General features: G+C 41.2%; 1 protein-coding gene across 3 annotated transcripts in view; it reads left to right on the top strand.

Annotated features, from left to right (window-relative positions):
* The window catches only part of LOC122066221 (E3 ubiquitin-protein ligase SINAT2-like), a 42293-nt gene extending 29362 nt beyond the window's left edge, over positions 1-12931 (top strand). For all 3 annotated transcript variants that reach the window (XM_042630043.1, XM_042630044.1, XM_042630042.1), the window contains exons 3-4: positions 11521-11907; positions 12317-12931. In XM_042630043.1, coding sequence (XP_042485977.1) covers positions 11521-11907; positions 12317-12637 — 708 coding nt within the window. In that variant the 3' untranslated portion in view covers positions 12638-12931. The remainder of the gene's footprint in view (positions 1-11520; positions 11908-12316) is intronic.
* Positions 12932-24093: the final 11162 nt, after the last annotated feature.

The raw sequence follows: 24093 nt of genomic DNA, 5'->3' as shown, positions 1-24093 counted from the left end.
ATAACCCATATTTGGGTTTAATTCCTCAGTTCATGGTTCTGGATATGCATACTAGTCTGAAGATGGGATTTGGACTTCAATTTGACCCATCTTTGGGGTCTAATTAGCTAAACCTTGGGTTGATACAGTCAATTCTGCAGAAAATTTCATAATTTACTCAGATTTTATAAATTCTGCAGAATTGGGTTATTTCCCCGGAATTAATCACTTGATTGGGGCTGTAAAAATAAAATTTTAACCACTAATATTATCTGCTACCATAAATTAGTTCAGCAGCTGAAATCTGGAAAGAGAATCAGATTCACACCATTCCAAAATTCCAATTCTAGAACAATTAAAATTTTTCCTTGCTTATTGCAAATTTTTTTATCTTATGAAGCCCCTATTGGGTTCCAATTTACATTATTTACTCATAAAACTTAAAATCCCTCTATCTTAAGGTTTACAGAGATGGGTTTTATACAAATTGAGTCTCAGAACCTTTCCTAAAATTGGGGATTTACTCACTTGGTTCTGAATTCAGCTTATAGGGACTCAATTGCAGTCCCTACACCACTGAAACCCTAAACCCTAACATGTTACCCTATTGTACAATCATTAAAGAGCAAATTCTTACTTTAATTCTGCAAACGCAGCAGTAGATATATCAGCCCACGCACAACTTTCTTCTCTTTTTTCAGCTTGTGAAAGCCTGAAATGAAGTAAAAGGGAGGATGGAATTTTATTTATAGTGGCTAAGACATATTACACTAGGGCCTGTTTGGCTGAAGCACTTAATTTCTAAAATTAATTCTTAAAATTACTTTTAAAAACATACAACTATTTAAATTTTAATTCCCCTTGATGGACCCCACCATTTACTTGGATTTGGTCAGCATTAGGACCTCTATAGGTTGGGAAAGTGCGAGGCTCAAGGGTGTAGGGATGTGGGCCCCACGCATAAAAATAGATTTTCCTGTATTCTGTCAGCCTAACTGGCAGGCCGGTTGGCACCTGGGTAACCTGCCCATTTGCCTACTTTTAGTTCATTTGCTGTCTTTACTCCTGGGTTCTTGAGTCCACCCATTGTAGGACTGGTCTCACCCGTTTTCTGACCATTTGTACACCTTCCCTGGATCTGTGGGTCAGCCTAATTTTCCCTTTTGCTTCTGTATTCCTTAGATCCACAACAATACACAGCCTACTTCATGTTATGAGTTGGGCCATACCCTTGGATTCAGTTGCTTCAAATTTCAGGGTGTTTTACTTTCACAGTATTACAGACATAACACATCATACATTCCATAGTTGTCACAGCTTCTAGGAGACCCTAGGCGTTGGAAGGGGTCTGGATGCAAAGGGACCAAGGCATCCAAGGCACCTGCCAAGGAAGGCCTAGGTGACGCATTGACAACTATGTACATTCATTGTAAAAGTAGAAAAACAAAAACAAAAGAACTAATAGACAAAACGAAGGTCAAAGACCAGCCAAGTGGATGATGACGAGGAGGTTGCTCAGAAGAGGATGGCTGCTGAGGTGAGAGATGCAAGAAACTTTGAAAGCTTCTCAAGGAAGACTTAATCCTTGTCTCATATGCAAATTTCTTTCTTCCTGCAACTTGTTTTTATCATGATGATCAAGGTATGCATCATTCTCTGATTCTCCTTGATTTCTTTAATTTCGTTCTCAAGTTTTTCTTGCTTGATTTAGAGTATGAAAGGCATCTTGTATGTCAAATTACCTCATTTCCTTAGACAATTGAACATGACCAGTGTCAGTTCTTAAAGCTGAAACTTGATGAATTCTTGATGTGTCATCAGTTGATCAAGCTTGGAGTTCATGAGATCCTGAGTGGTCTTTTATCCTTGAAGGGAGGTTTCCAGATTCGATGTCTAGTTTTGACGTCTCTGAGATAAGTCTCTTAAGATGTAAAACCTCTCTAGCTTGTCCTGAGATTCTCTTGAGGAGTTGGGTCTATCTTCAACTGCTTCTTCATCACTGCTCATTGTCTATACTTACTCAACTCTTAAAGTCTACTCTTCCACTCTTTCTTCCATATGCATATCATGTTGAGGCCTATGGTCATGTTCTTCACCACTTCTAAAGTCATCTTGATTTTCTTCTTCCTCATTAGCTGGCTCTATTGAAAGTTTCATCCTTTTGAGAGTGGTGGTGTTAATGTGATTAGCCAATTTATAGGTTGCTTTACCACTCAATCAATTTCAAAGTTCTTTCATTACAGGGTAAGTAACATACCAAAAGGGAGTGATCTTCCCCTCTTCCTGTGCTCAAAACAAGTCATGAATTTCAGCAATATATATGGGAGATTAATTTTATTTCCCATTGTCAAGCAATACACAATCAAGGCTTGCAATGGATATATTGCATCACCAGTTCATTTTATGGGAAAAAATATTGCTCTGCACAATGAGTCTAAGAATCCTATGGGGATCTTTGAACTTGCTCCGAGTAATGTTGTGGTCAAGGTTATATCATCTACCGATGGTATTATACACATCTTCGTTGCTGCACACACTTCCATCCATAGTTTTTAAGGCACTGCTATGGCGTCGCCTTACCAGCGCCTTGGCGTTGATGCGGTCTAGAGATGGTAAGGCAGTGCTCCGCCTTAAGTGAAGTGGCACCTTAAGGTTTTTTTTTTTTTTTTTTTTTTTTTTTTTAAACACATTTTAAAATTACTTGATGAAGATTCCAGATATAGATTTTTTATTGGTAGGTGTATGGTTTTGTTAACACTTGAGATGCATGGGATCAGCTTTACTCCACCCAAAATAACCAAAACAAACAAAACAAAAACACGATTCACAAACAGGGTTTAGATTTTGTCAAGGGTTTTAAGAAAGGGCTTTGAGAAGGAATCAAGGAACAAGGAAGAACCACTGATCCAGGTGACCATTTTGCTCCGGCAGCGGTGATCTTCATTCTTCTTTGACAGGAGTAGAAATATAGTGGATGACCTTAGGGTTTAGGCACTCATTTTGGCATCGTAGAGGTAAGTATAATAAATACTTGTATTTTTTGCCTTCTTTTTTTTATATTTATAATTTTGTTTCATAATTATGTATTTATATTATATGTTATGATGATTGATGATTGATGATTGAATATTGATGATTGATGATTGATGATTGATGATTGATGATTGATGATTGATGATTGATGATTGATGATTGATGATTGATGAAGATGAACTTAGTTTATTCACTTTATTGATTTGTTTTCTTGATGAATATCTTACATTGGTATGAATATGAGCCTTTAATATTTATTTAACATATGAGTAATAGGATTCAACTAGGATTTGAGCCAAATAGATTGGTTTTATAAAAAAAATTACATAGGAACGCTTTAGTCGGTAAGGCGATGCTTTATGCCCGCCTTATCGCTAATGCGCTCCGAAAGACCCTCAAACACCTCCGTCGCCTTACTGCCTTAAAAACTATGCTTCCATCTCATTATTAGGTAGAAAAATACTTTTTCACTTCTACTTGAAATGTTTATAATTTCCCCAATTCTACAAAGGTGAGGCTATGCTTTTTCCTTTCACCAAGGGGTTAAACATGATCACCTCATCAACAATATTAACCTCTAAGTTGCAATAAAAAAGTCTGACAAGCCTAGGATAGCATTTCTCAATCAAGCCTGTAATGGTTCTCCAGCCTAGGTTTTCAAACAATATCCCAATGCCATAAGCTCTTAATGTGAATCATAGACATACTTTCACTAGTGATTAGTCTATTTTCATAATTTCTCCATGAATTTGGAGCACATACCATATGCAAATAAATGACCATCATTTACTTCTTTTCTCCTTTCATTTTTGTTCAAGCTGCTGGAGGATTGCTAGGAGATTCTTCACCCTCCTATGATTTGTCTTCCTCTTGGATAGGATCAAATGAGTTAGATGATGGAGTGGGAGATTTGGGAGAAGCAATCATGCCTCCACTTCTTCCTCTGCCTCCCCTATTAGTCTTAGTCTCTTAAATGGTTGTTCACCAAAAAACAAAATCCTAGATGGTCTGCTGGTCATTTAAGCAAGATTTAGGGTGGAGACAAAAGCACGGGTGCTCTGGCAAGGAGAAATAGAGTGGGAAAATGGAGAAAAAATATTGGATGGAAAGACAGAGAGATGGAAGACTCAAAGATAAAGTACAGTGAGCTGCAGCTGTCTCAGAGTTTGAAGATGAATTGAAGTGAAAAAAGGACATGAACGACCTAATTTAAATTGGGGTGGGCGGAATTTTGTGCTCTTTCTCTAATTCACACCACTTAATGCAACACAAACACAATTCCGTTAATTAATTGGGATTAAACCCTAAGACAAATAAATGCTCAACAAAGCATACATAGGCAAAAGTAATAAAGAAAACTAATATAAGATAGAATCAAGTAGTAGTAGAATTAATCAAACTAAAAAATGAAGCATAAAGAATCCTAAGCTAGGCTCAAACACATAAAGGACTACTCATGCAAGTACTATGCTAAGGCATTTATCAGAGGGTGTCATCAGGTGAAGTCCTAACTCCCAACACAACCTTCTTATACACACAGCTGCTGGTAGTTATATTGATTGAGGGTTCAAGGTATAGATTTTCAGAAAACTACCTTTGTTTACCTTTTTGCTTCTCACCATTTCTTGTGGAGTCTAATCCCTTCTTGGTCCTCGTGGATTTTCTCAAGTACTTTCTTTTCTTTCCCTTTGTTTCCTTAGGTACTTGATTTTCATTAAAAACCTGCATACAGTTGAGGGAATTTTTCTTTGGTACCATTTGAGATTGAATTGTTCTGGGTTAGTTCTAAGGAAGCATTGAAATCTCATATGCCCCTTTTTACAACAGCCATAGCATATCACAGATGATAAAGGGGCTGAAAATTTGTGATGTGCATTTCTAATGGTTTTTTTCAAAAAGAAGAGTGTTGTGACCTCTTACAGAACTACACACAGAAGGAATAAGGTCATTTTGCACATTTTTACCAAATGGTCCATTTGTGAGCTCATCATGTAATTGATCATTTTTGGAGCTCAAAGTCTCAACCAAATCTTTTAGGGAACAATTTTCGGAGAGTAATGTTGAATTGTTTAATTTAAGTCCTCATATTTATAACACATTTTTTCATACTCCAAATGCAGTTCTTCAAGGGCATTTGGAAATTCCTCATATGAGTTACATCACCTGCCTCATCAGAATCACTAGATTCATTGAGGATCAATTCAGCCTACAAGCACATGTGGCAATCTCATCATTTGAGTCCTCATTTTCCGACACTCTCCCTTTAATCTCATCCCATGTGGTTAACATGGCCTTGTTTTTTCTTCTAGGCTTCTCTTCTCAGAATGAGGTCTCCTTGCTTGTCACTAGTTTTTCATGTATCTGAATTTGTTACAGTTGAAGCATTGGACACCCTTGGAAAACCTTGTTTTGCCTTTGTTACTTATAAGAAACCTATTGAACTTCCTGGTTATTAGGGCTATGTCTTTATCACTACTGCAATCTTCTTTGGAGTCCAAAGAGGCCCTGAGTGCTATTCCTTTTTTCTTGTTGTCATCCCCTCTACAAATAACTATCTCATAGGTGATCAGGGATCCAACTAACTCCTCCAGATATAACTTTCTAAGGTCCTTGTGATGTTGCACCAGTCCCCAACTAGACAACTACGAAGTAATTCCACGGTAGGATCTTCCAATAGCATCGACAGTGCAAGATGTCACCAATTTCCAGCAACAAAATGGCAAAAACACTTAACAGTAGGTGGACAGCAATGTATACTACCAGCCCAACAGTGCCTAACAATGTCTTAAGTTGATCAGTCACAAAAGTAATAAACAGCAACAGCTTCAAGCCTACTGCAGGGTGGATAACATGTGAAATAACCAGAATTCAAACAACCAGCAGAAATAGCAACTAGGTTGCTTGGATGGAACTGCTGTTCCAGTTGAAGGTAGGGGTCTGTGGTTGGAATACTGCAAAATCTCAGCCCAAACTAATGGCTGGACAGTTAGTTATCAATAGATTTCAAAATTAGAAGGTTAAAGCAGAATTAGAAACTCACAGGCAAAACAAACCTAACCGATAGATTGGACCCAGATTACTATAGAAGGAAGGCCCTTTGAAGGGTGTAACAATGGCAGAAGTTGGGAGGGATTGAATGGCTGGATCTGAAATTACAGACTCACGCAGGTAGGGATGATGGCACAGTGATTTCACTTGATGCTGACCTGATGTGATCACACTTCAGCTTCATAAACAGAAATATTAACACTCTTGTAGTAGGTTTTGATTACTCCAAAGGATAGTTGATGTATCAGTAATAAAAAGAAACAAAGTAAAACAAAGAGAAAGAAGAAGAGATAGGGAAGGGTATCTCGCACATGGCCTCTCACATAACTCTCTCGCGGAGCCACTGACTCAGCAAAAGCATAGCTTTGTTTTGCCTTTTACTCAAAATCGTCCCCCTATTCTGTCCTTCATTGTTATTAAATAAAACTGACTGTTACTGAAATAGAAGTATCAAACTAGAAACTACCCTAGCTTGCTTCTGTTCATATTTACACCAAATTAGAAACTGATTATAAGATATGTAGAAATAGAAACTGATATGTGGCACTCTAATAGCAACAACACCTGCTAATCAAGTTATAACAATGTCAGAAACAGATATTTAATAGAATTTTTTTTTTGGGTGAATTAATAAATGCATTAAAAGAAGGGGGAGGGAGAATATATCCACTAAGGGAGATTACAAACCCTATAAGGGTCCAAAGTCCAAAAAAGACAGCATCCAAGGTCTAGTGGGCTTAAGGAGTGGAAGAATGTCATTTGAGACATGTCTAATACAACATGAAGTCCACAAGGGCAAAGTAAAAAGAGAAAGCCCACATGGGCTGAACAAGAACCTAGAAGCCCAAAAGAGGAAGGGAAAAAAGGGAAAATTGAGGTACGGTTCCACCAAACCCTACCAGCAGGTCTCATCACTTCATCTTTCCGCTGTCAAGTCGAGAATCGAAATGCCGGCAAAAAAGTCTAGCATGGCGGCGGAGTGTGGGCCTTGCAGAGGGCCACGGCCAAGAGGGAAGCTGGCCTCGCGGAAGAGACTGCCATGAAGAGGGCGCCGGCCTTACGGAGGGCCTCGGCGAGCGGCTGTCGGCCGAGCATGCCAAGAGATCGCCGACACAAACGATTTGACCAGAGACGTGGAGAAAGGTCTGCCAAGGATCTGGAAGAGCATGGCGAGTCAACGACACAAAGGCACTCTAACAATGTGGCGACTCAAGGATGAGCTGCCACATGCCCAGCAAGCTTCGGCGGAGAGGGGGGGGAGGCGCCAACAAACCGGACTGGGAGCAGGTTGGAGCAGCGATGGACGATGACAAAGTGATACCCTTAGAGCAGCGGCAGTCCCAGAGGATGTTGGCGGAAGAGGAATCCAACGAATCAAGGAATAGCAGCGGCAGGCCCAGAGGATGCCGGCGGAAGAGGGGGCCAATGAGACCATCGGGGAGGATCCCGGCAAGACCAACACCAGATCTGATCAAGGCGGGAGGGAGATGGCGAGGGGTGGATCACTAATTCCCAGACATGCGAGATCGGAGAAGCAGAAGGAAAGGTTCTGAGGAAGAGGGTGGAGAAGAAAAAGAAAAAGGTTCAGAGGAAGAGGGTGAAGAAGAAAGAAAGGAGAGCAGAGGATGAGAGGAGAGGAAGAGGGAAAGGATGAGAGAAGAAGAAGAAGAAGAAGAAGAAGAAAGGATGGGGAGGGGGGAGCAGCCCAGCGTGCTCCAACCGGCGGCACTGTTTTGAGGTTCTCGCAAGCGTTTGGGATATTTAATAAAATTTGTTAAGACTCCATGCAAATTACCATCCATTCCATAAAATACCCAACATGCAAGGCTGGAATGGGTCCCATCAGATCTGTTAAATCTTCTCCATGCGAGTTTGGCTATGGGGCTCACGAATACTGTCAGCTATCATGCAGATTTAGTACTGTTCCATGGGCACATAATCTGGAAAAATATGGGCATAAAATGTAGGCTTAAATCTGGCCCATACATGCTGGTTCGATGGGCTATATTAAGCAGAAACTTGCCTGGACCTGGGCTTAAACCTAATCATCAAATGGGCCTGCCTAGGAATTAAATCAAGGGCATATACTGCATCAACTCTCTCCCACTTGAAAAAACTCAAAATCGAGTCTTAGTGAGTTGAGGAATCACTTGGGGTTGAACACACAAAAAGAGTGCATTCAAATCCTTTGGGTTCAAGGCCGCTGCCTTCTTCTCATTGGGGGTCCAAGCTGATTTTGGCGTTTTGGTCTCCACCTTTCCAGTATCTTTGGCTGTGGGTTCCTTGAACCCATCTTCCACAATTGTCTCACAATCATTATCTGACAATTGTAGGAAGACTGTTCATGTCTTTTTGTAGTTGAAGTTGATTCCATTGCATAATGGCAGGAAATTGATTGAGTGTGTTTGGGATGCCGTTGAACTCTTCTGATTGATTAGATACTTGAGAAGAGTACTAAGCTTTGATCATGTGACAACCCAAAAAAAAGGAGGGGGGGTGGTTTGAATTGGGTCTTTTAAAAATTTAAAAGCTAAAAGCTCAAACAGAACAAAATGCAAATGCAAAAGTAAATAGCTTTTCGAGCAAAAACCCACCCAAGAAATTGCAATGGAAAAATAAAGAACAAGAGAGAGAAAGAGACAAAAGTTTATAGTGGTTTGGGACTCCCTCCCTGCATCCACTCCAGGGAGATACACTACTTGCTTTTCACTTACTCGTAATTGCTTTGCTATGTAGCAATAAAACCCTTACAAACTGTAGTTTTCCCAATGGCTCACTGGAACCTTCACAATAATCAACAAGTGACTCTTCTTGTGTTCTTCACACAAGGCAACAACACTTGAAGATGAGAAAAAGAAACACAACCCCTGAAAAGACAATCATACGCATAGTTGTCATGGCGTCGCCAAGGTGGTGATTTGGCGTCCTGGCGGAAAAATAAGTTCATGGCAGTGCTATGATTTATGTGACTCACAAATGGCGGTTGTCATTGGCCTATAGGCATCTCCATGGCACCGCCATGGATGCCAGGTCATGCCTGATTCACTAAGCGGTCAATTTTTTGTAAAATGCAAGGTGATTTTGATAGGGCTATGTTGATTTTTTATGATTTGATGTTGCTTAATGTTGGTTTTATATGTTATACGGTATATATTGTAGACTTGTAGCATGCAAAATAACTTTAGAAAATAAGGGAAATAAAAAAGTAGCATACTAAGTAACTTTAGAAAATAGGGAACATCGCCAAATCGATTAGCCACCCCTCCACCGCCTTGGATCGATTTGATGCCGTGACAATTATGATCATACAATGAAAGGGCTATAAAATCTCTCAAAACCTCTAAAGCCCAAAGAGAGAATATTCATATTAAATGCAGTGAATGGTAGTGTTGTGTGATGACTCTTAATGTCCAGAATCCCCCGTTAAATAGCCCAAAAGAGGTGAAAAGAAATAACACAACTTGAATTAAGACAACTCTACACAGACGTCTTCAACTTAAGTGCAGACTTCCACTGGGCTTCAACGTTTTAAAGAGTATTGGTTACACACACCAATGATCATAAATGTCTGTCATTTTTAACTCATACAAACATCTGTGCCCATGTGTGGATGTCCGCGCTATCTGGCAGACATCCTTTGTTTTACATGGACATAAAATTACATCTTCTCGTACCAGATGTTTATGCCAGCACAGAGTGATGCAGTTAGGCGTGGGATTACTTGGGGTTTAATATGTATTTTGGTTATTTATTTATTTCTTTTATTTTAGAGTAGGGTGTTGGACAAGTTAGTAGGGAGATTCAAATTTTGGTTTTCTTTCCATTAATAGAGTTAGATTCTTATTTGGAGTTGCCATATTTGTTTCAGTTTAGAATAGGAAAGTAGGTTATCTCTGAGTCTATGCAGTGATGAGACTTGAATTAATTGAAATTGAATGAATGTTTCGGTTGAAACCATGGCTACCATGCATGCTTCTCACCTTTTCCCTCTCTGATATTCTCTCCTTCTCATCTCTTGCTTTTCTTCCATAATTCGATCAAAGTTCTCATTCCAAATAACCCATCTGGTGTGAGATCAAACCCAAGCTCTTACCTGATCTTGTTACTGTTCATCATCCCTACAGCAGAACAGGAACTTAGAAAAGGTTTGCTGGAACTTTGCCGGCAGATCTCTGTTTTGCCCTTTTGGTTCAGTTCCAAGGAAGCTGGTCTTGAGGCAAACCAAACCCTAGGAGCCTTTGGTTCTAAGTGATTCTTTTACTGTGAGAATCGAAATCAGATTCAGGTCTGGACTTAACCTACTGGCAGATTCAAGTTGCATCAACACTCAATCTTCAGGGATTGCTGATTTGAAGTGTATCTCTATTGGAATCAAGAGGCCCTTTGGTTTCTAGCCTTCCCCTGTTGTTTAAGCCCAAGCCAAGATCTGTTGAAGAAGCCCCATTGATCTGAAATTTCTCTTCCGCCTTTGTTGGTTAGTATCGTGAGAAGGGAGAAGATGACTTCTTTTATTCTTAAAGTGACCTAATTAGTAATATTTATAGTTACCCACTCCCTTTTCTACACGTGTTCTATTAATTCCTTCCTCACCTTGTGTAATTCTAGAACACCCCTCCACTTCTAATTTCTATTCCAGTTTGTCCCACTCACTTAGTAGTTTACATGAGATGTGCACACTTGCTTCTGAAATTACAAGATTGCCATTTAACTGTTAGACTTCAGTTAATTCTTCTTTGGGTGGACCTATAAGCAATCCAATTCTGGTTTTGGAACCTGGATCCGCATCGCAGAGGTCTAACAAGAGTGCAAACTTCTGCTGCTAGAGGAGCATAAATCAACACTATCACAAGCTCAGACATATGCACAATAATGCGGACGTTTGCATAAGAGCGTGAACATACAAAGAATTTACAAATTAAAGCAAAAAACCTTATGCTACAGAGTTTGATTTCATTGATTGCTTCTAAGACTTCATCGCTTTAACTCTTGGTGCCTTTGGATCTTGATGAAGCTTTCCACAGTTCCACTATAAATCTTCAAGCTTGAATGACTGCTCGTGAGATCTGCTTGCTGAAAAAATTATGAATTTCTTTGTGGCTTCTTCACAGCTTGGGATAGGTAAATCCTTGCAGGCTCATACAAATATTAGAAATTCCATGAACCATCATCCAATTGTGTTTTCATTACCAAAGCAAGAGGCACGGAATCATCATTCAACCATTTTTTCACTGTTAAGACAAGGGTTACTTAATGTACTTTCCCCTTATTATTACTGGTTTTTATAGTATTTTTTGACAAATTCTTCCTCTCTTAGTAGTTTTGGGATGTTCTAAATGAGTTGCTTCCATTTTCTTACAAAAGATTTCCACTTTTTTGAAGAAACCTGCATTTCATGCATTCCATATGTATCTATTTTCTTTTGCTAACCAATTATTTGAATTTTTTTGCTGTCAATTGCAGTGTCCAAATGGCCACACACTTTGCTCAAATTGCAAAGCCAGGGTACATAATCATTGCCCTACTTGCCGATATGAACTGGGAAACATTAGATGCCTAGCTCTAGAGAAAGTGGCAGAATCCCTTGAAATTCCTTGTCGATATCAGAGCCTTGGATGTCCTGACATGTTCCCATATTACAGCAAATTGAAACACGAGTATCTTTGCAGATTCAGGCCCTATAATTGCCCTTATGCAGGATCTGAGTGCCTGGTCAGCGGGGATATACCATCACTTATTGCACACCTGAAAAATGATCATAAAGTGGACATGCATGATGGGTGCACTTTCAACCATCGATATGTCAAATCGAACTTCCAAGAAGTTGAAAATGCCACTTGGATGCTCACTGTAAGTAATTCCTCTCTCTCCATATTCTACTTCTTATGGTTGATGCAAGTTGGGTTACAGCCTATCTATATGGGTGGCTGGTTGGGACTAGTTGGGGGTTTCTCGTCCACAATATGCAAATTTTGTTTTTTGTAAAATTGAATTCTTGGTCATATAAAATGATGACATAAATTAAGTAAACAAAAGGATCAAGAACACTCACTTTGAGTGTCCTCTGTTCTGGAGAACATAATTTCTTCTTGCTATGTAACTACTGTAGCATTTGTTGTAGGTTGCTAAGTTGGAGACAGTTAAGACCACCCAGTTGTTGGAATTATGTTATCAACTGCTTATGGTCCAATACCTGTTATTTTTAGGGCTGTTTTGACATTATTTGTTTTATTCTCCTGCCGTTAAATTTCCCCTGCAGGTTTTTAATTGCTTTGGGCAGCATTTCTGTCTGCACTTTGAGGCCTTTCTATTGGGATTGGCTCCAGTTTATATGGCTTTTTTGAGATTCATGGGAGATGATAATGAGGCAAAAAACTATAGCTACAGTCTAGAAGTGGGCGGTAATGGGCGGAAGCTTATTTGGCAGGGGGTGCCAAGGAGTATTAGAGATAGCCATAGGAAAGTCCGTGATAGTTATGATGGGCTAGTCATTCATCGTTCCATGGCGCTCTTCTTCTCTGGTGGCAACAGGCAAGAGCTGAAGCTTCGAGTGACTGGGCGTATATGGAAGGAGCATTGATTTGGTGAGATGAAAACATTGATGTTATCTTTACACTCAGGCCTTACTCCATGACAACTGCTAGTTCTGTAGATTAAACTGTGAATACAATCCCAAGAAACAATGCTACGAGTGTTGGCCGGTTCTTACCGTAAAAACTGTAAATTATGTGAATTCTCTGTTGCGTGCACCATGATTGTGTGCACATGCATGTACTTTACTGTGTCTGCAGCATTTATGGACTTCTGAGTTCTTGTAAACAAGGTCTGGACCTGTTTCTATGCCATGAAAATCTAGCTATGTTTACTGCCGAAAGGGTACATAAACCGATGAAAATTGTTTTACAAGTCTCTTCCTTATTAATTGCTTTGTTGATGAGAAGCTCAAACAGGGTTAAATCTGATTTTCTTCTAGTTTCATCCGGCATTAGAAAGTAAGTTCTAGGATTAAGGAGGAAAGTTCTTGGATGGAATCCTAACAAGACACTGTAGTTAAGTGTGATGTAAATTCTGTGGTAAAAGAAATAAAATATGATGAAAAGAAACTATAAGATGAAACTTTCGATTGGAATGTTTGGTAATAAGATTGGCGTAAAGTGAATTGCAAACATGTCAGGTTCTCAGAGAGAAGTTGAAAAAAAAAAAAGAAGGTATATTTAGGGTTACAACGGTCAGCGGTAAGGTATAAATGTTGTCACCTGGTGATCAAGCGGTCGAAACACCCTCTCGTCATTCTCGGGGTAAGGTTATTTGTAATTCTTGTTTCTAGTCCTCGTACAAGCGGGAGCCTCATGCAATGGGTATGCCCCCTTTCTTTTATCAGTTGTTATTAGTGTCACAGTAGTAATCGACATCTATAGAATTCGCATTTTTCATGGTCCTTCATTTTAAGCAGTCTGTTCCTTCTCAGGTTTGTAAAAGTGCAAATTCATTTGTGTAAATTCATTTTACCCAAAAAAAAGGGAAGAGTGCACATTCATTTCTTGAGTATTTGGTACACATGCATGGACACACAGAATATAGGCCCAAAACGAGGGGTAGTTGATTGAATTTGACCTAGAAATTATCCACGTGGTAAAATAGATTTCTTGTGAAGTTTGGAAAAATAATATTTCACCTTAGAATAGACACACATATCCACTACTCTCTCTCTCTCTCTCTCTCTCTCTCTCTCTCTGCCACCAACGCCTCACAACTAAAGGAGGAGGGCCATGTTAGTGATTCTAAATCCTAGAATCATTTGAATGGCTTACAGTGTATAGAATACAAGAATAAATAATGGAAGGAAATCGATCACATACCCGTTGAACGTGAATGAAGTCCCTAAATCAAGGTTGACGTTTGCACTACGAACTATGATGAAGAACCACGCAACATGGGTCCTTCTACTGAGATCTTCTGCAGCCTCTTACTCTAGGATATTCTCTCTGTCTCTACACTAGCTCTGTGAGAAAGCAATACTCCCAAAATATTATTATGAGTGTAACAGCTGCAGGGACCATCAGTATTCTATATATAATAGAATCCCTAAACCCTATTCCATTCCCACAATAGAATATGCCTAGAAGTTTCCTGATTAGAATTGTCCTTATTCTCTTACGCCCAATGGGTCAATCAGTATCAGTGAAGCCCACATAAGAGTCCTAACAATCTCCCACTTGAGCTACACTGATACTGATGTCTTTCCATTGACATCTAACCAAATAATCCCAAGATTGAATACCACTCAAAACAAACTTTGATCCAATCAATAATCTCTATTGTTGAACAATAGTAGAAAATACACCTCAATATACGGCATATAACTATTTAATGTTACAAACAATAGAAAATTATCAATTCAAATCTCCTAGAAACATAGATATGAGGAATTATATCATAATTGTGATCATATAAGATATATCCTTCCTTATAGGTCCGTTCCTGATCTAAAGATCAACCTACCTTGAAAACCTCACAGGTAGAGAACTTTGATATTAATCAATACTTAGGCAAACCGTCCTTTTCTTGTATTAATATCTCACTTTGGCATACAGCCTATGGTTAATAACCACCTCCAGAGATTTAGGCTAAATACCGTCATAAATCACGAAACTTGGCTAAACACCGCCATTAACTGTGACATGTCAAAGTAAACCACAATAATCATACAATAATATGATGAGAGAGAATATAAATGAACACTATACTGGAAAGTAAACATTTTCAATATAGATTGTGCTCATAATGTATGATCTAACAAAATAATGCTTATTACAATACCACTATGGATAAGTAAACTCTCACTAAACAAGCATATCAAAAGATTCCATCATACCCATGTTAGAAACATGAGTCTTAAAATTTCCCACTGGAAGAGCTTTGGTCAGAGGATCAGTAACCATCTCTTCAGTAATAATATGCTCAATAACGATCTCCCTAGTGTTGATCTTCTCACGAACCAGAAGATATTTAATCTCAATGTGTTGCTAGATCTCTTGTTATTCTTTGCAAAGAAAACATCAGAAATATTGTCAAAGGCTTAGAGATGGAATCTACAACCTTTAGTTCAAATATGAAATTCCTCAGCCACACTACCTGCTTGGTAGCCTCATAAAGTGCCACAAACTCAGCTTGCATAGTAGATGAAGCTAAAATAGTTTGTTTGGCACTCTTCCAAGAAATAGCTCCTCCTCCCAATACAAAAATATCTAGAGGTAGACTTTCTATCATCAGTACATCCATTGAAGCCCGAGTTAGAATACCCCTTAACTTCAAATTTCTCTGATTTACTGAACACTAGCTTGAAGTCCTTTGTCCGCTGTAGATAATGCATGACCTTCTTAGCTGCAGTCTAATGAGCCAAACCAGCATCAAATTGAAACCTGCTAAATACACTGATTGCAAAGGCAATGTCAGGGCGAGTACAAACTTGTGCATACATCAGACTTCCAACGGCAGAGGCAATAAGGCTTGTCATTCATTGAGCTCCACTCAATATCATTCTTTGGACATTGTTGCTTGTTCATCTTGTCTCCTTTACTAGTGGGTGCTTCACCACCAGAACATTTAGACATGTTAAACCTCTGTAAAACTCTATTAAGATATGCCCGTTGTGATAGCCCAAGTAACCCCCGCGACCTGTCACGATTAATCTCGATTCCAAACACATAGCTAGCTTCACCCATGTCATTCATTTCAAAGTTTTCTGAAAAGAAAACCCTTGGTCTCATTCAATAAGGTTATGTTGCTGCAAGCCAACAAAATGTCATCCACATAGAGCACAAGAAATATGAAACTACTCCCACTGAGTTTCAGATATATACACTGGTCGATTGGATTCTCTACAAAACCAAAAGAAACCACAACTCGATCAAATTTCAAGTACCATTGTCGAGATGCTTGTTTTAACCCATAAAGAGACTTTTTCAACATATAAACAAGGTCTTCTTTACCCTTTTCCTCAAAACCTTCTGGTTGTCTCATTCAAAAAGGTTGTTTTCACATCCATCTGATGTAACTCTAGGTCAAAATGGGCAACAATGCCCATGATATTCTGAATGAGTCCTTTGATGAGACAGGTGAGAAGGTTTTCTGGTAATCTATCCCTTCCCGTTGAGTAAAACCCTTTGCCACGAGTCTAGCTTTGTAGCGTGCTACTCTACCTTGAGAATCTGTCTTGGTTTTGAAAACCCACTGGGATGTAATAGTCTTACAATCCTTTGGAATTTGCATTAATTTCCATACTCCATTGTTGCTAATGGATAACAGTTCTTATCACACCCGTTCACACAGAACCGGGCCAGCGACCGGGTTAACACCGGTTAACCCAAACCTGCCAAGATCATCTGATACAGTATCCAATCACAACATACACACAACTAAGAAAGTGTTCAACAGTTCAGCGGAAGGCTTAATTTACCTGTAAATATTCCCATTATACTTGATACCCAAATTGTAATTACATAGTTAAGTACATATGGGTCTGTCGGCATGATATTTACACAAAAAGAATACAATTTACATATCAAGTACACAAAAGGAATCATCAAAAATCAAAGAGTCAGCTCAGCTTGGTATTAGAGGTAGGGCTCAGCTCGGTATCAAAAGGTAGAGCTTAGCCCGGTATCAAAACAAAGCTCAGCACGGTATCAGGAGGTAGAGCTCAGCCCGGTATCAGAAGGTAGAGCTCAGCTCGGTATTAGAACTGCGGTCCCGCAGCACAGCCCTCGCACGAGCAATCCGTGCCGTGCTCTAATTCTTCAGGGACCCACCAATCCTCTTTAGGGAACTCAACTGTGGGGCCCGACCCGTGCTCATCAGGTTGATGACCTGAAAAATCATCTAAAAGAGGTGCACACGTGGGATGAGCTCACTAGCTCAGTAAATGAAAAGAAGGACCACACAGCAGTCCACATAAAAATTCACATCCATATGCACTATATGCTATGCAATACATTTTTTTATCACATCCACCTAAGCAACATTACTAAGTCTTTGATTAGTGCTACTATAACCACAGTGCGCGTATACTCCGGGTACGAGCCGCGAACTTCATCCCGCGATACGCCCATAGGGCTATCAAAGAAGGCCCACCGTGAGTACTCGGAAAAGTAAAACATGTCGACCACCGGCTCTCAACATAAAATAAATGACAGAAATTAAAGGTGCTGACTCAAGCAATTTAAAAGCAGTATGATTGGCCCTCTTGAATATACCACCGAGGTTGCCGACTGTCCTAATGACCAGCCGGGCGTATGTCTAACTGCCACAGTGATCCTCAACCCCTGTTGGGAAGGGTCGTAGCATGGGAAGATGATAATCCTAAACCGCATGCTCCTATATGACATAGTACGATTGTATAGTGCCACCGCGTCCCATACCACGGGCCACCAATGCACTCGTTTCTGAGCTGACTATGACATCTAGTCTATTAATGCATCATGCACAATCATGTCCACATTCATCACATAAGCATATCATCATTTGGCATTGAGAAATAAACACAGCACACATAACATAAATATGAGGATGGCTAAGCTACATAGCATTTGCATGATGACATGGCTAGTCTAGATACAATTATATGAATGCCAAACAATGCCTTGAAACAAGGCCAAACGTCCTCTCCCCACTTACTTGTAGTGTACAAGGACTCACGCTCGGTACGGGTGAGATCCGGTGCGAGAAGCGTATGGGTTGGTGAACCTAACATAAGTGAATAGGGTTAGCATTTCACCATTTTGGGATCAAAATTAACAAGATCCAATGACAAAATCATGTTTAGAATCCTAAACGAAGGTCGCACGTCCGTTTTGGGTCCAATCGGACGTAAAAATCACGTTGGGAGCCTCTCAGGTGGGTCGGACAGCCCACCTGTCTGACCCACCAGTCAGACCCACCGGTCATGACCGACGGGCAGGTCGGCCCGTTGGATGGCCAACCGATTGGGTCCATCGGTTGGGCTCGAGGGTCCTGTTAAGACCGACGGGCAGGGTGGCCCGGCCCATCGATCGGCCCACCGGTTGGGCCCTCCGGTTGGCCCCGGGGGTCTGCCCTCTCAGGCGGGTGCCCTCAGGCAGGCCATTTGGCCCATCGGTCTGGCTCACCGGTCTTGGTAGGAAAGTGCCATTTTTCCCTAAACTTCCCCCAACCTTTGGGGAATCAAATGGGGCTTTTGCAAATCCATTCTTCACGCATTCAAGGTCTCATAAGATGGTTCTAACCTAGATCTAGGTTAGATTTAAGGAATGGAAAGCCATCTTACCTTCTTTGCTCAAGAACTCCTTCAAACCCCAAAATCACTTCAAATCACCAATGCTCTTGCCAACCTTGTAAACACTTCTTCAAATCCTTCAAAACCAATATATAGATCATCTATTAAGCCTTAGATTCATCATCTCAAGGGGGATTTACAAGACCTCAAGAAACCCTACCCATATCAAGGGTCTTACTTGGGTATGGTGAAAGTTTAAGGAACCCAGCCTTTGCTCACCTTTAAACGTAGATCTAGTGTTGGAGATCACTCTTCCGGTGTCGAAATGGGAAGATCAAGCCTCGGCACCGCTGAAATCCATCTCTTCTTCCTCTTCCTTCTCTTTTCCTCTTCTTTCCTTTCTTTTCTCGCTCCTCTTTACTCTTCTCACCAAACGTCCGAGTGTCATAAATGAGAAAAAGAAAAAGGAAAACATAAGATAGCTATTTATACTTTCTAAAATAACTAAGTAATCACATGGGTAGGTCACTCAGGTGGGTGGATGCGCCCACATCCACCCACCTGTGACCGCCCACCTAAGGCCCAAAACTTGGCCAACAAGTGGGATTTTGACAGAATTCGGCCCTCGGCACGAATCTCACTCTTGGCATATGATGTAATATATGTATGCGCCTTAAGATACGGCTACATACCTGCTTTATCCGTACATGATCTTATGACATGTGCATGTACACGGCTTGGTTACGACCGTCTCCTCTGGCATTGGCTCGGACTTGTCTGGCCAGCCGGTGTTTAAAGTCACCCTTGCCATCATGGTCCATAAGGAACCCACCTTAACTCTCTCTGGTTCGGGTCCTGCATGGTTAGACCGGGTCAACCGTGTAATCAGACCGGGTTTAAGAAGTAGGGTATTACATTTACCCCCCCTTCTGAAAATTTTGTCCTCGAAATTGGCGTACCTGGTTGTTAAAAAAGATGAGGGTACTTGGCTTGGATTTCATCCTCTTTCTCCCAAGATGCTTCTTCAAGCGAATGATTTGCCCATCGCATCTTTACATAGGAAATGGAGCGGTTGCAAAGGGTTTTCACCTTTCGGTCCAAAATTTCAACTGGCTACTCTGTATAGGTCATGTCAGCTTCTAGATATTCTAGTTCCACGGGTAATACATGAGAGGGATCATGAACGTATCGCTTCAGCATGGATACGTGAAATACGTTATGAACATCCCCGAGTGAAGGTGGCAGAGCAAGCATGTAGGCTACTGAGCCAACCTGGGCTAAGATCTCAAATGGTCCAATGTACCTTGGGCTTAACTTCCCCTTTCTGTGAAACCTTTGCAACCCTTTAGTTGGAGAGATCTTGAGAAATACCATATCTCCTGGCTGAAATTCAATGTCTTTTCTGCGGGTGTCTATATAGCTCTTTTGACGAGACTGAGCTGCTTTTATCCGTTCTCCAATAACATCGACCTTGTCACATGTCATTTGTATCATTTCAGGTCCTAACATTCGGCGTTCGCCTACCTCATCCCAATACAGAGGAGTCCTGCACTTCCTACCATATAATGCCTCATACGGAGCCATCCCAATTGTAGCTTGGTAACTATTGTTATAGGCAAACTCCATAAAGGGTATATATTCTTCCCAACTACCACACATTTTCATTGTACATGCCCTGAGCATGTCTTCCAATATCTGTATGGTTCGCTCCGACTGACCATCAGTCTGTGGATGAAAAGCAGTACTCAAATTCAACTGTGATCCTAAGGCATGCTAGAAGCTTTTTCAAAATCTGGAAGTGAACCTTGGGTTCCTATCTGATATAATGCTCACTGGCACTCCATGTAAGCACACTATGTTATCCATATAAATTTGTACTAGTTTGGCCATAGAGAACTTGGTCTTGATGGGAATAAAATAAGCAATCTTAGTAAGCCGATCAACGATCACCCATATCGCATCCATCCCTTTAGGTGTACATGGTAGTCCAGTGACGAAGTCCATTGTAATCCTATCCCACTTTCATTCTGGTACTGGGAGTGGCTGAAGAGTATCATAAGGTCGATGCCTCTCAGCTTTTACTTTTTGGCATGTAAGACAAGTCGCCACATACAGAGCTATTGTGACTTTCATGCTTGGCCACCAGTAATTCATTGTTTGACCTGGGTGGAGTGAGTACTCGGAGCTATGTGCTTCTCGCACTATCTTGTCTTGTATATCCAAATCATCGGGTACACACAATCTGCCTCGAAACATCAATGCCCCATCACTGGCTAAAACAAAATCTAGGTCATTCATTGTTTGATCTTGAACCTTAACTCTGATCCGTTGCAATTCAGGATCCAAAGGTTGTTTCATTATTACCTCTTGCCTAATAGTCGGATGCACCTGTAGAGCCGCCAAGGATACAGTCACCCATTTAAGGTTTTCTGGCTAACGTTCAAACTCTAAGGTTGCTCCTTCATATAAGAGAGCTTCATCCATTAGCGTCGCCTCTTGTACAAGTGATGGGCTGACTGCTAAGTACGAGAGTGACACAGTCTGTGCCTTCCGACTCAACGCATCTGCCACTACATTCGCCTTGCCGGGATGATACTAAATGTCGCAGTCATAATCCTTCATAAGCTCAAGTCATCTCCTCTGCCTCATGTTCAAATCCTTCTGGGTGAAAAAGTACTTAAGGCTTTTGTGATCACTGTATATCTCACACTTCTCCCCATACAAGTAATGCCGCCAAATCTTAAGGGCAAAAATGATTGCGGCTAGTTCCAAGTCATGAGTGGGGTAGTTCTTCTCATACTCCTTTGGTTGTCAGGAAGCATATGCTATCACCTTTCCGCGTTGCATGAGAACACAACCCAACCCAACTTTGGAAGCATCAGTGTAGACTGTCATTCCACCTGTGCCTTCAGGGATGGTTAACACAGGGGCCGACACCAACCTCTTCTTCAATTCCTGGAAACTCTTCTCACATTCCTCTACCCAGTCAAATTTCACACCCTTTTTGGTCAATCTAGTCATTGGCGCTAAGATTCGAGCAAAATTTTCAATGAAGCGCCGGTAATATCCAGCCAAACCCAAGAAACTTCTAATTTCAATGACATTTTTAGGGCTTTCCCACTCTACTACTGCTTTCACCTTATCAGGATCCACCTCGATTCCGGCCTTAGACACTACGTGCCCCAGGAATCCAACTTGCTCAAGCCAAAATTCACATTTGCTGTATTTGGCAAACAATCGTTGTTCTCTCAACCTCTGTAACACCATTCTCAAATGTTGAGTGTGCTCCTCTTCTATCTTGGAGTAGATCAAGATGTCATCAATAAAATAATTACCCATTTATCGAGGACATCGTGAAATACTCGATTCATTAAATCCATGAATGCTGCCGGTGCATTGGTTAACCCAAAAGATAACACTAGGAACTCATAATGACCGTACCGAGTCCTGAATGCTGTCTTGGGTATGTCGTTGCTCTTTATCTTGAGCTGATAATAGCCTGATCTAAGGTCTATCTTTGAAAATACCTTGGCATCCTGCAGTTAGTCAAATAAATCATCAATGCGTGGCAATGGATATCAGTTCTTAATGGTAAGCTTATTCAATTCCCGGTAATCAATGCACATACGCAAGCTGCCATCCTTCTTCTTGACAAAAAATACTGGGGCACCCCAAGGTGAAACACTTGGGCGAATAAACCCCTTTTCCAATAATTCCTGCAACTCCTTCAATTCGGCTGGTGCCATCCTGTATGGAGCTTAAGACACTAGAGCTGCTCCAGGAACCAAGTCTATGACAAACTCCAACGCTCTATCAGGTGGTAAATGCATCAGATCATCTGGAAAGACGTCAGGAAACTCTTTAACCACCTTTACCTCTTCTAGAGGTGTAATCCTTGCATCAACATCAAGTACCGATGCTAAGTAGCCCTGACATCCACTCTCCAACAATTTCACCGCTTGAAGGGCAGAGACGAGGACCTTTCTCACTCGTTTCATTTTATCTGCTCGGTATACCAATTCTCTTCCTTCGTCATCTGTCACCCTAATCAGCTTTTCAGCACACATCGCATTGGCTCGATGAGCCGACAACCAATCCATGCCCAGTATAACATCAAAATTCTGCATATTGAACTTAATGAGTTGTGCATCCAATTTCTTCCCACTGATCTCCAATGGGCACGGCCCATACACCTCCTTCAACTGTGTAACTTTACCAGTGGGCATACTAACAATCATCCTATGATCTAGGGTCCTGGGTGGCATGCCAAGTTTCTCAGCAAATCTCTTAGATACAAATGAATGTGTAGCTCCTGAATCGAATAAAACATAGGCTGGTATGCCTGATATAGATAGGACACCTAGTGTAACAATGCATATAATTTCAGCAGGTCATCAATATTTAACATAAGGTAAGGAAATTCTTAAATTTAAAATGTACCTGCTACCACTTCTATGCTGGCCTCAGCTGATAGGGCATACATCCTTCCCTGCAGTTGATTCCCCCGAGTTAAGGGAGGTCGGTGCGCAGAGGGCTGGCTGGAGGGCAAGGCTGGTCTAACCCGACAGTCTTTTGTATAGTGTCTATAAGAATGACAATTAAAGCAACGGATCTGTGATGTCAAAACTGGGGTAGGGCCCCTCTGCACTTGGAACTGTAGGTACCGCACTAGTGTTTGGGTAGAAGGATGTAGATCCCAAACCACCAGCCGGTCGAGGAGGGTAGCCAGATGGCCTATAAGGCTGCCTATATGTAGGCCCAGAACTGTACGACCCACGGTATGCCTTGGAGGAGTTGCCCATATCCGAAAATGGATTTGTTCTCTTCCACAGTCCAGGAGTGAGGGATTGTTCTCCCTTCTGCTTATCCTCCATGGTCTTGGCCTTCTGCACAATTTGGCCATAGTCGGTCAAATCTAAGACCTCAAGTACAGACCCAATGGACGCCTTTAGGCCCTTCATAAATCTCGCAGCCTTCTCTTCAGCTGTCCTCATATGCCTAGGGGCAAAATGGAACAAGCTCTCAAACTGCTGTTGGTACTCAAGGATAGTCTTACCTCCTTGGGTTAAGGCCATAAATTCCGTCTCCTTACGGTCTCTGAAGCTGCGTGGGTAATGATTGTCCAAGAAAAACTCCTTGAACTATTCCAGGTGGGTTCCGGATGGGCGGCCAACAATATGGGCTTAAAGGCTTGCCACCAAGAATTGGCCTCCTTCTTGAGTTGCAACCCCGCACAAATGAGTTTTTGTGCATCTGTGCACTCAATTACCTCAAATATTTTCTCCAGCTCCTAGATCCACTGGTCTGGCTCCAGAGGATCACTCCCCAACTTAGAGAATACATGTGGCAAGTTTCTCTTGAATGACTCCACTACCTTTGACGTATTATTCGTCGGCGGGTAATTGGGAGCATAAACTGGATAGTAAGAGTATGGAGGGGGCACCCCATACGGAGGAATACTGAATGGCAAAAATGGAGGTGTACCTCCCACTTGTGGCCCCGTACCAGACCCTACAGGCGGGTCCTGTGGAGTAAGTATCCGGGGAGGTTGACCTGATTGAGAAAGGTTCAATTGTTGCTGAATAGAAGTCATAAATGCTTGCTGTTGCTGAAGCATTTGCTGCTGGAAAGCCTGTTGTGATTGCTGAATTATGGTAGCAACATCCCCCGGAGTAATAACCGGTGGCGAGTTAGGAAGTGCAGTCATAGGTGGGTCCTCTTGTGCCCCACCCTGACCAAAGGTCTCTGGAGGTTGGGGAAGTGAGGTTTGCCCCACAGAGCGG

Source organism: Macadamia integrifolia, unplaced genomic scaffold, assembly GCF_013358625.1.
Source record: "Macadamia integrifolia cultivar HAES 741 unplaced genomic scaffold, SCU_Mint_v3 scaffold23, whole genome shotgun sequence".
NCBI lineage: Eukaryota > Viridiplantae > Streptophyta > Magnoliopsida > Proteales > Proteaceae > Macadamia > Macadamia integrifolia.
Note: the sequence above shows the minus strand (reverse complement) of the source record. Positions and strands in the feature narration are given on the sequence as shown.